The 13,947-nt window shown below is 49.2% G+C and overlaps 1 protein-coding gene across 2 annotated transcripts in view; it reads left to right on the top strand.

Annotated features, from left to right (window-relative positions):
- The window catches only part of LOC138503207 (pancreatic secretory granule membrane major glycoprotein GP2-like), a 964,255-nt gene that overhangs the window by 330,565 nt on the left and 619,743 nt on the right, over positions 1-13,947 (top strand). The window contains exon 4 of one of the 2 annotated variants that reach the window (XM_069622794.1): positions 12,373-12,471. In XM_069622794.1, the coding sequence (XP_069478895.1) occupies positions 12,373-12,471 (99 nt within the window). Of the gene's footprint in view, positions 1-12,369; positions 12,472-13,947 lie in introns of both variants that reach the window. The other variant, XM_069622793.1, reaches the window with a different exon arrangement.

The raw sequence follows: 13,947 nt of genomic DNA, 5'->3' as shown, positions 1-13,947 counted from the left end.
GCCGCAGCTTCTCTAACTCGCTTTTGAGAAGGGCAGCATCTATCGTTGACATCCAAATTGGATGTGGTTCTAGCTCTTGAATCGGGTTGCCTAAGAAGTCTATATGCATCCCCTCTACTGCGTGTCGCACCCATGCATCTTTGGATAAGGCATACCATGCGCTCAAGAACTGAAGGGTCCTGCCCCCCACCTGCATACTGGGAGTACTCACCTTCAGAGGCTCGGGGTTGCCTGTAGGCTCCTTTCTGCCATCTCGGAAATCTCACTCTGGAAGGGAAGAACGCGTCTTGCTGTCTCCCTTCCCAGTATTGTGACCGATGCCCTTGGGGTCTGCGGTGGAAGGATGCACGACGGAACGCTCGTCCCCGCTGGTGTCCGGTCCCTTGCAAAAACCCGCCCAGGAAAGATCCTTCGAATGGAACTTTGGGCTTTCTCGAGGGCTGAGTAGGTCCCTACAAGCTGAGCAATCTCCTTGGTGAACACTTCTCCGAAAAGAAGGCCTTTAGCTCCTTGTCCTGCTTCGTAGGACGAGAGATCACTCAACTTGGAGTCAATTTTTTGAATTAGTCCTCTTCTTCTCTCTGATGAGAGGGCGCAGTTGGCGTTTCCCAACAAACAGACTACGCGTTGAGCCCAATTGGCTAGGATAGTAGGATCTATAGGTGTTCCGGTATCTTTATTCTTCTCTGCAAGGTCAATAATCTTTGCCAAAGGACTGGCCAGGTCGAGGACCTTGTTCTGGCATCCTTTCCATGCTCTGTCTACGCCCTTACGGACGTCTCTGGAGGCTTTTGTAACAAAGGTGACAATTTTCGGGTCAAGGTCAGGGGTTTCCAACAACTTATCGGGCAGCTCTGGACGGGGGCACTCGGCTCTCATGCGCGAGCGCACCTCTTTGTCCAAGGGCCTCCGTATGTGTTGTGCCATATAGAGTGCTACCCTGGGAGAGGGAACCCACTGTGCTGATCTGGGATGCCGGATGGCTTCTGGGTCAAACATGTCATTGATATCGTCTTCCCTTTCGGGGATATGAGCTTCGACTGCAGGGTGTCCTGGGAGGTCTTCCTCCTCCCATCCTTCATCGTCGGGCAAATAGCCCTCATCTATGTCCCCTGTATTATTCACCCCTGGGGCAGGGGGTCTATGCTGATGATCAGCTGACTTTGCCAGGAAGGCCTTCTTAAGTCTCGTGACAGAGTCATCTTCTTCTATCGGGTCGGAGTCGACCTTCCTTTCTTTGCTCGGGGAGTCAGTGAGCTTCTGCTCTTCCGAGCTTTACACCCCTGTTCAACCCCACTTAAGGGGTGTCTAGCTGATGTGCCCTCGCCTGCGCTGAGAGCTCTTTTTTTCATGGAAGACTTCTGCTCTCTGTCCTGCATCCATGCTTCTGTACGCCTTCTGCAACAGCTTGGGAGAGGGAAGCTGTTGCATGGTAGAGTGGTCTTCCCCATACTGAGCCATTTCACTTGAGTTAGCAGGGCTAACAATTCAGGATAGGCCGCTGAGGCTCACGTGTGGGTATATGTCAGGCCTGCACTGGGACACGTTATGAGCTTAATTGCTCTGTTCGTATCTTCTCATAAATCAGGGTTTTTTTTATTTTATTTTTTTATGAGCACCGCTGCAGAGTATCTGTGTCTTTCTCCTTCTCGTAACAAGCACGCAATGAAGGAGAGGCACGGGGGATGACAGGAAGGATTTGGCTCCTCCGCTCCCCCGGTTCCTAGAGCGTGCCCATTGAGCGAGCTAAGCTTCGTGGAGCGGGGCCGGGTGCCTAATGCCAGCTGAATATGCTTGCGGCTCCGGCCCCACCTCCACACCGCGGACACACGAAATTCCTTAGCGAAGCGACGTTCGTCGCTTGTGAAATATCAAAGGCCTAGCAGCTCTGTTATATATATGAATAACAAAGAGAACCCTGAGGAGAATTCTATAAATTCATTGATGTATGCGCGCGGCTGAATTTTATTGCGCACTTCTAAATTACTAATATATACAATATTCAATGAATATTACAATCTATAATTAATAGGGAAAATCATATCATTCACTTAACTGACTGGCAGCAAAAAGAAAGGGGAAGGGACCTGGGGAGGAGGTCTCTTATAGGAGGGGCAGGCACCGGATTGGTGGAAAGACACTGACTCAGGACTACATACATAGAACAGGCTCATGGGACTTGCAGTTTTCGTAGAAAAGAGCCTTTGGGGTGGGAGTGAAGCCATTTAAACAAAGGAAAATGTTTTTTGTTGACTCAAAAGAAATGTTATGGAAGTTTAAATGTTTGAAGTTGAATAGCTGCATTGGTAGCAATAAAGAAAGTTATAGCATAATGCTCGCCTCCGTCTTGCCATAGAAATAGAGTATAGCAGGATTTACAGCTGTATTGTATTATGGTCTAAATTACCCCCCCTTCTGCTACACGCCTTCTTTTGGCGCAATCAAGAGAACATCTTTAATGAGGAGAACTAGAGCTATGGTCAACAATAGTTGGTTCCGACATATTAGACAGACCCATAGAGCTTCAGACATTACTTTCTGGTTTGAATAAACACAGATCGAGAAATGCTTCTTTCTCAAAACCAACAGAGCATCACAATGCAAGACCCATTGTTTCAGTATTTCTTGTTCCTGTTTTTTACATAGCCTACAAGTCCTTAAATGCTGCAACATATTAATACAAGTGCCTGCAACTTCCAGTGTGTGAATCACGTTTAAGGAGAGGAACATTTCTTTATTCAAGCCATAGGCAATCTAGATGAGAGTAATTAAAAAAAGGTATTTGTTTCTGTCCTCTTACTTGGTATGACCAATTTAGCCCCTCGTTTGTTTTCCTAATTTGCTCATCTCAGTTCACCCATAAGTATTTAAGATGGGTATTCATCAAAGAGATAGTCACAGGATTCAATTAAATAAGTATTAAAACATAAATAACTAAAATGCAGAAAAGAAATATAAGAAAACCTACACAACATCATGCTCCTGTACACATCTCTGTTGCTACTCAGCTAAGTTTGCGCTATATAAATATATGATAATAATACAAAAATATAAGTTACAGACTGGGGTCTGCTAATACACCAACAGGAACAGATGGGAGGAGCTACAAATGAGCCATACTCCAAGAGAACAGACAAGAGCAAACAGGATAGAAGCAGACCACGTAAGTGGCTGGCAAGGAATGGCATTGCAAGAACCCTGGCATTCCTCCAGATAGCGTTTAAATAAGCAGATCCAGAAGGTGCACAGCAAAATTCAGGGACCATAGTGCAGTTCATCAGAACTCTACTTTCTGGGTGTAGTCTATGTATTGTCGAGAAAGAAAAATACCAAATGGACCACAGTGCATTGGGGTGCAATGTGAAATACTGAGGCAGATTATAGATTGTAGCAGACTCTGAAAAGGGTTTGTGATGCTAGTAGACGTGCACCCGGATTTCTGCAGCATTTGGGTGTCTTTGATGGTTGAGTTCTGACAGATATTTAGTGAGCTCCTTCGGATCAAAGCAAGACATTTTATTTGGTCACCACAAGGTACTTTTTAAACAGTATGGGATCATCCCTTTAATTGGAATCTATTGATGAGCTCTACCTACCATGGTATCACTGTTCAAATGGTCTTATTTAGAACAGTGGTTCAAATTGCATGTCTTTAAATTTATACCAGTGTTCAATGCACAGATGTTGGTGGCAGCAACTTGGTGGAAATCTGTCATGACAAGATCCACCTTGAGCTCAAGGTCAGAACTCAGGATTTACACTGGGTTAGTTCCAGTTCATGCATGAATGCTGTTATACTCAGAAATCAAGGATATTTACTGTACTCTTTCAGGAGAGGGAAATTATACTTCCCAAGGCAGGTGTACGAAGACATCGCTCATAAACAAAGCAGGCAGATGGGATTTAAAGGCTATCTCGGACTGATTTTTCGTGAATATTCTCTTGGGCAGAACCCAACCACCCACAGATTCACTACATTGGGCCTAATTACGACCCTGGCGGTAAGTACCGAACATTACCGCCATGGCGTAATCAACGTTTACGCCGTGGGTCGATGGCGTAAAGTGCGGCATATTCCGACCCATCGGGCACGTGCATTACGCCATGGCGTTAATGTAAAGTACGGCATGGCGTAAATGGGGCAAAAACGGCCCTTACCGCCATCGCACGCCGCGCAAGGAGCACTACCGCCACACACACCATAGCGGCGACCACAATTAGCGGTCACCGCAATTAGCGGTCACCGTAAATAGGCGGAACCGGAAATAGCGTCATCGCGGCGGAACGGGAAACTGCACGACGGCCATCTTGAAAAACACAATCCATTGCCATCCTCCACAACCATACCTGATCCAACCCTGACACCTATCCACACCCAACACCCACCCAATTAGCCAAGTAAAAATGCCCAAAGCCGTTAAAAAAGCATGTGACCGGCAGCGCCAAGACCGTTTCTCAAGGGAGGAACTAACCATGCTCGCAGAGACTCTGCAAGAAAATGCTGCAGCTGTGTTCTCCGCGCAGATGACAAGGCCGGCAATAGCGAAAAAGAAGGCCATATGGGCCCTAGTGGCACAGCGTGTGAGTGCAGTGGGGGCCGTACCCTGCACTGCCCAGCAGTGCAGAAAGCGCTGGGACGACTTGAGGCTCCGTGTCCGAAGCATCCTCTCAGCTAACCGGAACCTAGCCACGTCAACTGGGGGGTGGATCCGATTCGCCCATAAAGCTGCAAGCATGGGAGGAAATATGTGCATCCACCATCGGGATGGAGAGCATCCATGGTGTCGGCGGGATGGAGAGAGGAGCGCCGACCTCAGGAGATGCAGGTAGGTAGCCAGAGCAAGCCATGCTAAACTCAACAAAGTCCCATCATGTGAAGTACCATGTAGCCCCATAGTGCATATGCAACACATCGGCAGGTGTATGTCCACACACATCCAGACTCCACCCTGTACACATACCACCATGCTACCTCCACACAAAAGGCACAAAACCTGTATGCCCCTGCCTGAAATGTGCTGCATGTACCCACTGTATAGATATCATCCCTCACAATGCACGGCCAATGTCCGCGGACCCATCAATAACACTATCCCTCCTTCGCTCCACCACAGGATCTGACACAGACCTCCAGGAAGAGGACAACACTGCATCCAGATCCACCAAGAGGGCCAGGCCACAGGCATCCACCTCAGCCGTCCTGAAGGAAACACACCAGCAGCCACAAACCCTGCCTGGGGAAGAGGACAGGCAAGTGCCAGCCCCCACAACAGCAAACACAGACCCAGCAGCAGCACCGCACATGTCACTAGTCGTGCCCACTGAAGGGACAGGCTCTGCTGCAAGCAGCACCCTGGGTGAAATCGCTGCCATAGCGGCAACCTCCGACCGTGAGGCAGGCAGCATCGAGGTCATCGATGAGGGAAGGCCCACTGCCCAGCCACATTCCCCCTGCACATCCCTAAGCCCCCTGCAGGCGGATGCCACACAGGGGCAGTCGGAGGCCAAGGATTGGCCAGCCACCCCATCCCCCCAGTCTGAGGTGAGCAGCCCAATGGACATGCAAATGCCACTGGGCATGGGCCAGCGGAACCAGCAGACACTTGAGGATATAGTTACCCGCCAGCAGCAGCTATCCGCCCTCCTCAACGAACATGTTGCACAGTGTGGGGTGCCAAGGGATGGCATGGAGAGTTTGGCAGACCGAGTCACAGCTGCCATAGAGTCCTCCACAAAGGACATATGCACGGAACTCGCGGCTGTGCGCAATGTCCTCACAGAACTTGTCCAGACCATCAGGGACATGCGTCCAGATGTGCAGGCCGGACCGTCCTCATCAGCCAGCTCGGCACAGAGCAGCCCCATCCGCAGATCAGGGCGCAATCTACGCAGCACGGGCAGGGGTGCCCCGGGCGCCAGGAGAGGGGATTCACATTAGTGGCTTGACAGTCGAGCAGGACTACTGCACACCCTGCTGCACTGTAACGCTCACCTGATTCCCACGGAGGCGCAGGTCGTGGCAGGAAGGTGTCTGTGACTCGAAAGGTGATGTGCAGGACTCGATGGGCTTCTGGGGTCGAACCTCTTCGCACTGTGTGACGAACTCGTAGGGTGAGGTTTCTGCAGGTGAAAGAATATAGGGGTTAATGGTCTGGGTTGTGTAATGCCTCTCTTCCTCTCTCTCCCCAGCTTCTCCGTAGAGCCCCCTGGTCAACGTGCTCACCTTAGATAGGTGAATGCTGGACTCTCCATCTGCGTCTGATGCAGGGCGCTGTTGCCAGTTCCTTCACTGGTGAAACATAGGCCTCTTGGACTCAGAGGACCGTTACCGTCGTTAATAGCAAGAGCGGTGAGTTTCCAGACACCTTTTTAGTCTTTATAGTCTTTATAGTCTTTAGGTGCAAGGCAGGACTTCGTATGATGCTTTTCTCCCCTTTTGCTTGCAGGACTCTTGAGGAAGATGAAATAAAGCGCCTGGAAATGCGTGAGTAAATGCAAGCGCTCTAGTTGTTTTTTCCCTTGCAGCGTAGTTCGCGTTGAAGAGGCACCGGAGTATTTGCAGGCGTTCTATTGTGAAGAGTGCGATGAGCGTAAGTAAAATACCTGTCTAATGTCTCTTCTTTTGTCTTTCAGAAGTTTGTTTGCAGCGCCGGGGTCCGCGGAATGCCCGTAAGTAAATACAATGCTTTTATCTCCGAAGGCAGCGATGCAGCGTGAAGAATTCCAGAGTTCACGGAGTGCCGGTAAGTAATGACAATGCTTTTGTCTTCACAGGCGAAAATACAGCGTGCCGAAATGACCGCAGCCGATGGATCAGGTGAGTAAGCACTGCGAGTTAAGACTGCCTTGCTAACCTGCTGTTTCTTGTCTCTGCAGGTGCTGCTGTCGACTGGATACAGGAATGGTGAGTATGATTCTTGCAGATTCAGGATCGAAAGAAGAAAGGCTGGAACAGACTCGGTGAGCGTTCTGCTGCAGATGCAGAATAACGCAAAGCACGTTTCTTCTATCGGGTGTGGTTTAAATAGCCTTGGAGTGATGAGGCGTCTTCCTCAACGGCCCCGCCTAGGTAAGAAAAGAGTTCCAGTTCTAGAAGCTTTCCCCAAGCTGAATCCAGGGAATGGAGCTGCCCCACCCAGGTAAGAAAGTAGTTCCTGTTCACAGAGGACTTCTAAGTGGCTGGTAAGTAAGCAGCATGGTCTGCTGCAGGTAAGTCCACCCAAACATCTGCACACATATTATGAGCCCGGCGCTTCCAGTGCCAGGACCGATGATTCTGATGAGCCTGGTGCCACCGGCGCCAGGACAAGGACCAAAAGGTCCCCGTGGGGACCGGCTGGTGCCTAGGATTAGGGTTAGGGGCCTGCTTCCAAGGACGTTGGGCTGGTCCTGGCTCCTTGGAAGCAGTGATCAAGACATGCACAGAAACTACCGCACCTTCGTAGGGATTCCAGGGTGGAGGGGGGAGGGGGTGTGTTGGGGTGTTCAGGGGGGAGGGGCTGTGTTGGGGTGTTCAGGGGGGAGGGGGGAGGGGGTGTGTTGGGGTGTTCAGGGGGGAGGGGGAGGGGTTGTGTTGGGGTGTTCAGGGGGGAGGGGGGAGGGGGTGTGTCACGACGTTTCATAGTTTGAATACACTTTTTTCTTTCCCAAAATGAAATGTGTGGACATTTTCATTGCATATGTGTGCTTTATTGGTGTACAGTCCACAGTGTGCATGTCCCAGAGACACACAGTGCCCCAAGTGCAGTCTCCATGTGATTCACACCAGCCGTGTGTGCTAGAAGCAGAGGTCGATGATACTTTGGCGCATTGCACGCCCCTCCTGTGCGTCGCCTCCTCCATGGGGTGCTGCCCCATCGGCACCCTCCTCATCGTCATCGTCAGGTGGTTGCAGTCCTGCGTCAGGGGGCAGGGGCATACTCCGTCTGACGCACATATTGTGTAGCATGACACATGCCATGACGATCTTTGCCACCTTCTCATGGTGGTACAGGAGTGCCCCACCAGACCTGCTGAGGCTTCGGAACCGTGCCTTCAATAGGCCGAATGTCTGCTCTATGACCACATGAGTACATGTATGTGCACGGTTGAAGTCCTCCTCGTGCTGGTTCTGCGGGTTCCGGACTGGTGTAAGGAGCCACCTCTTCAGGGGATAGCCTGCATCACCTGTATGTAGGCAAGAATGTATGTGTCAGTCATGTCGTCTGATCAAGAACATGATGTGCCACCATGGCTTGCATCCAACTGTTACTTCGGCTCACTTCTACATGCACTAATTGATTCACACAATGCAACCAGTATATGCTCATGGCTCCCATGGCCTGTTTTGCATGCCATCACCCAATGTATGCAGAGGGGTTGAGTGCATTGTGAGTGGCCATCCTCTCTCTGTGTTGCTCACAGCCAGGTGGAGTATGCATCATTCCCCCCCCCTTCAGCCAGGTGGAGTATGCATCGGTACGTCATTCACCTGCCCACTTCCATGACATTGGACTCACCGAGTAGCCAGGATCTTGGGCCTGCATGTCGCTCCATGTAGCGTGGTATTGTGGAGTTCCTCAGGACCATAGAATCATGGGTTGATCCGGGGAATCGGGCACAACAATGTGTGATGATCTTGTTGGAGTCACAGACCATTTGCACGTTGATTGAGTGGAACTGTTTCCGGTTGCGGTACGGTACCTCCATGGCACGTGGAACCACCAATTCCACATGGGTGCAGTCGATGGCACCAATGCAACCGGGTATGCCGGCTAGTGCATGGAAACCCACTTTGGTGTTTGCAATGTCCTGGGCAGTCCGTGGTAATGAGATGTGGTCGTCTGTGTGCTTGAGGAGGGCATCGAGCACCTGGATGAGTGTTCGCGAGAATAATGGTTGTGAAATGCCATGCAAGTGCCCCACTGTGTGCTGGTAGGTGCCTGTGGCCAGGAAGTGGAGTACAGACACTACCTTCAGTAGGGGGGGGATGGCGGTTGGAGTTTCTATCATGCTGACGATGTCGTTGTGTATCATGTCTACGATGGCGGTGATGGTGTCCCGGTCCATACGGTACAGGGTGTGGATCTGCTCAGCAGTGAGGTTGAACGGATTGGCTCTGATGCGTGGGATTGGGGGCTGCCTGCGTGGTGGCACTGGCTGTGCTGGTGGGGCTTGCTGGGCCTGCCTTGCCCTCCTTCTCCTCCTGCGTCTCCTCTGTGCAGCCTGTTGTTGTTGTTGTTGTTGTTGTTGTTGTAGTAGCACTTGCATTGCTATCAGGTCCTCCAGCCCCAACATTGCTAGTCGTATTGGTATCATTGTGGAGTGTGACTGGGTGTGGGAAGGGGTGGGGTGTGCTCTTTTTGTACTTCCTGAGTCTGTATTGCCTTCACCTGTGCTGTTTCTGTGCACCTGTGGCAGCTGCATTCACTTTACATGGCCCTTTACGGTTGGTTCGCGATGGCGTAATTAGCACCATGGCGGTAAGGTTCTTAACGGGCTGGGTGATGGCGTTGGGTGCATGTCCGCTTGGGTCGGCATTTGCGTACCTTTCCGCCATGGCGCTAAGTACGATGTGGCCGGTCGCGTGCGCGCACCCTTAGCGCAGTTAGCGGTGGCGTTAACTACGATGCCGCTAATGGCATCGTAGTTAACGGTCACGGGTCATGATCGGTCCTGGCGGAAAACGATGGCGGTAACCATTTACCGCCATCGTTTTTCACTTAGCGCCAGGGTCGTAATGAGGCCCATTGTGTGTGTCTTTGTCAATTCTGAAATCCATCTGAATCCCCTCCTGATCTGTTCATAGATGGAGAGAAAGACACCTATCCCACATATACTTGAGGAGCCATGGTTAGGTTGAGCATATCTCAATATCAGTGGATTGGTCCGTGCACAAAGTGGTGAATCCCATTGACCCCATGATGTCAAAAAGATCTGTCACCTCAGTATTTGTGGGATCATGTACCCATCTGTTGAAGTATCCCAGCACAACCTATCGAGGGATCTCAACCAGCATGGGAGTTATCACCTCCAACAACTTTACAATGAAATCCGCCCATGTCTGGGTGATGTGTTAAAAGCTGGATTTGCCTTCATGGTGCAGAACACAGACATGTTCTTAAATGACCCAACTCTTGGCTCGGGGTAGGGGTAGCACATCATTTTTGATTGAAATATAATTATTTTACCAGTCCAGGGGTATGCAAAATTGAATACCCTCCAGAAATGAGTTCGGCCAAAACTCTGAAGTTCACCAGTTTATGGCAATAAAGGCCAGATCGGGACATATCAACAACCATTTGCGATGCATACCAAATGGGCACTGTGCACAACTGACCTGGCCTTCATCAGCATCAATCTCAGGGATGGTTTCACTTTTGAGCTGGGGAACATTATCTGCACAGCAGATTCCCCTTGGCGGGGTGTTTGAGGCAGGATCCAAGGTGATGGGCTATAGTGCATGAAAACCAGTGCGTGGCAGAGCATAGAGGACAGATTTTCCAAACAACTCTTCACTAAGATGGCTGCCCTCTTGCATCGCTACTCATAAGCCCCATCAACTCATCCTAGGTTATCTCAGGATAAAAGGAGTGATGCTCGACTGGCCTCTACAGGGGGAACAAACAATGGCATGCATACACACACACAAATGTCATGGGGACAATGGGGGCAAATACAAATCATAAAACGGGCAAATAACCCTAATAATTCCAAGCAGAATCAGGAATTACTCTCCACAGAACAATTGTCTCTGAGCCCAACCAGCCAGGCCAAACAATAGCAGCCAAAAGCCAATACCGTCCCTAAGGTCTTCACAAAAATAACACTTAGCCTTAACACCAGCACCAAAATATGTTCACAGAGGCAGTCAAGTAAAGTCAATCCACAGATGTTGCAACAGTTGATGGTTGCTGTAAAAGGTCACAAATATATGCTGAAAATAGGTAGTCGTTAGGGCTAAAGCAGAGTATGCCAACAGTTCAGATTAGGGGTAGGTGGCCGAGGTGCTACAATCCAAGATGTTGATGTAGATTGAGACCCACAATAGTAGCAAAGTAATCACTACCACTGATGTATTAGATTGAAAGACACAGATAGCTGGTGGTAGAGAACAGTTTAGTGGTGCAGTCCCATTAGGAGGGGCGCCTTGGAGTCACGCAACAAGCACTGGCTGAGGTCTGTGATATCAGTGTGGCCTGAAGATTGGTTTTATTTCTGGGCGGATGGTATATGATTGTACAGACAAAGGAAGAGGCAGGTCCTGTGAGGCACTTGACAAGCAGATAGTCAAAGAATTCGAACGGTCCGCCATGACATTACAAATCGCAAAATGGAAAAGGGACTGCTACATCCCTTGCAGTGGGGAAAGTAAGCTTTTGAGGAGGATTTTGTGTCTCAGCAGTAGGAGATCAGGGTGGAGGAGAGTTGAGGTGCCGGGGGACCAAGTTTCAGTAAAAACCAGGAAGTGGATTTTGTCAATATTGGAGGCATGGTCAGCAGCTAATATGCAATTAGGTCATACACCCCTACGATCTTTATACGGCAGTGGTATGGGCTGTGGGTGGAGTAAGAAGTAGGTGAGATGGGGATGCCGGCCTCTCCATTGAGGAGACAAGTGAAGCATGTGGTGATTGTGATCTGTCCGGATTTGAGTCTCTTGCACTTTCTGATTGAACGATAGGAGTTGTACATAGTGTTTTGTTTCTATGTGTAGGCAAGAAAGATAGTAAACTTGGTCTGGAGTGGGTCAGGTCTTGGGATTGTGATGTGATCCACTGAAAAACCCCTCCAAATGGATGCTGTCTACGGAAAGCTGACGTGTTGTTAAAAGCAGATGGTTTGCTTTGATTGGCCTAGACCATTATTTTTTCTATCAATGCACAGGTTTATACAAGAGGCTGGTCATTGTGATAGGCAGGTATAATAAACCCTTGACCCTCAGAATGCCAAGTGAATCAGAAGTAGTTTTCCAATAAAGATGGGACGAGAGTGTATAAATGTAGGCCTGTTTTGGTTTTCCTTGACGCGCAGTGGTAGGTTATCTTGGGAAGTATTTCTAGAGCTTTCAGAAGTGCCTGAAGCAGGCTGGATGATTTTGCTGCTGACCTGTCGAGTTTATACTAAATAGATCTTTGTGCCGATGAGATGTACCATGGTGGAGATCAGATTAATGTTACACGTTGAATGCAGGGCACTGGAGCAGAGGACACATGTGCACAGTGGGTGGTGTGAAGCAGGGGATATGCATAAATGTGCTTTAAGTTCCGGTGGACGAAAGAAGTGTCACCCTACTGAGGAATACTTGGAAACTTTGACTGTTAGTTTTTTCTAAAGAAGCTTTGGAAATAAAATGGTCTTATAATCGCAATGTTCTCTTTTACCTTCTAGAAGAGTTTTATTGTGACCCTCAGTGCAGTGCTAATGAGGTGTGCGCTTTCGCCAGCGGCCAAGCACTATGCCAGTGCAACAACACCTTTTATCTACCTGCCAGTAAGTCTAATGTTTTACTTCCCTGTCTCTTTTCATTGTAATGATTTGTTTGAACCTCTTTCCGATGCCCTTTCCTTGATAGTTTACTTTTGACCCTACACATGAACTCTCATTGGCACTAATCATGACTCGTCAGACCTCTGGAGACCAGCCTGCTCACCAGTATGTCTGTGACTCTCAGGTTTATCACTATAATGAATGGTCTACTATTATGTCTGTCTCCTATGGTATTTTGTCTGCTCAAGGCTTAATGTTTGGTCTCTTTGCTAGTTCTTGCTCATTGGTGTCAGCCAAACAATGCTATGGAGTGCTTGCAATGTAGGGCTGGCACTGCCGAGGCAGATAGAGATCCCAGGTGTAATAGGTGGCGCTTCTTTGTTCGTATTCCAATGATATAGCCGTTTTAGGACCAGGCCGTGTGCAATTACAGCAGTGCACATTTTGCCGCAGCCTTGGTAGTGTCAGACAAGACATCATGATGGCAGGAAAGTGTTCATAGGAGCAAATGCAGATGAAACAGTGACGTTGCAGGACAGAACGTGAGGAGACAAGGAGAGAACTGCATTCTGAGCAGAGAGAAAAGGATCAAAGGCGATGGGGCAGCACCAGTGATGGAGACTTGCAACTTTAATAGTTATCTTTTGTTGTCACCTAACGCAGTTAATTCTGAAGTAGAGTGCTTTATAAATGCCCTCACCCATGCACCCTGCTCTATGGCAAACACAGGGTGATGATCTATGTGTTGGCTTCCGAAATCAACCACCCTGGCCATACTAGCGGCCCATGGTCCATCCTCAGAGGGAAGCATTTGCTGGCTATCATCAGGGAGAGCCTCACCATAATCCTCATGGATGTTTCTGGCCAGGAGGGAGATGTCCCCATTTCCCACACTGAGACCAGTATCACGGATGGACACATAGGAGAAGGTATGGGATGAGAGGGAGAGGGCCTGAGTAGGGGGGAGGAGTGGAAGCAGAGGAGAGGAATGAATAGAGTGATAGAGAATGAGAGAAAGACTTTGTTAGATAGAGAGATTGGGAGAAATGGGAGGGAAGAGGCGAGAGCCAGAGGAAGGAAATGTTCTCATCTTGACTACTGCCCCTCGCATTTGCTTTATCTCCCTGCTACTGACTGTTCACACATACCATCTATCATTAGCCCTTCTACGTTATTACTCTTTCGTCTCCCCCCACACTCTCTCCTTTCTCCTTCACTTGCGTCCCTGGCTTTCTTTTCTCGCTAGGCTCCGCTTTCGATATCTTTGCAATGATTTTAAATCTGTTCATGGTCTTCTTCCTTACAATGAAACGTCGCATGTTTCCTCTTGCTATCCACCCTGCTCTCATCGCTCATCTTATCAACTCTTAAAGATTACTTGTCCCCATGTGCTCAGTCTCATTTACGTTATTTTTCTTTGCTTGCCCTAATCTTTCAATGCTCTTCTTCTTTCATTGCACTCTGCTTCCAATCCTGACA

This window comes from Ambystoma mexicanum, chromosome 11 (assembly GCF_040938575.1).
Source record: "Ambystoma mexicanum isolate Mex_15411 chromosome 11, UKY_AmexF1_1, whole genome shotgun sequence".
Taxonomy (NCBI): Eukaryota; Metazoa; Chordata; class Amphibia; order Caudata; family Ambystomatidae; genus Ambystoma; species Ambystoma mexicanum.
This window is presented reverse-complemented; position numbering and strand designations above follow the sequence as displayed.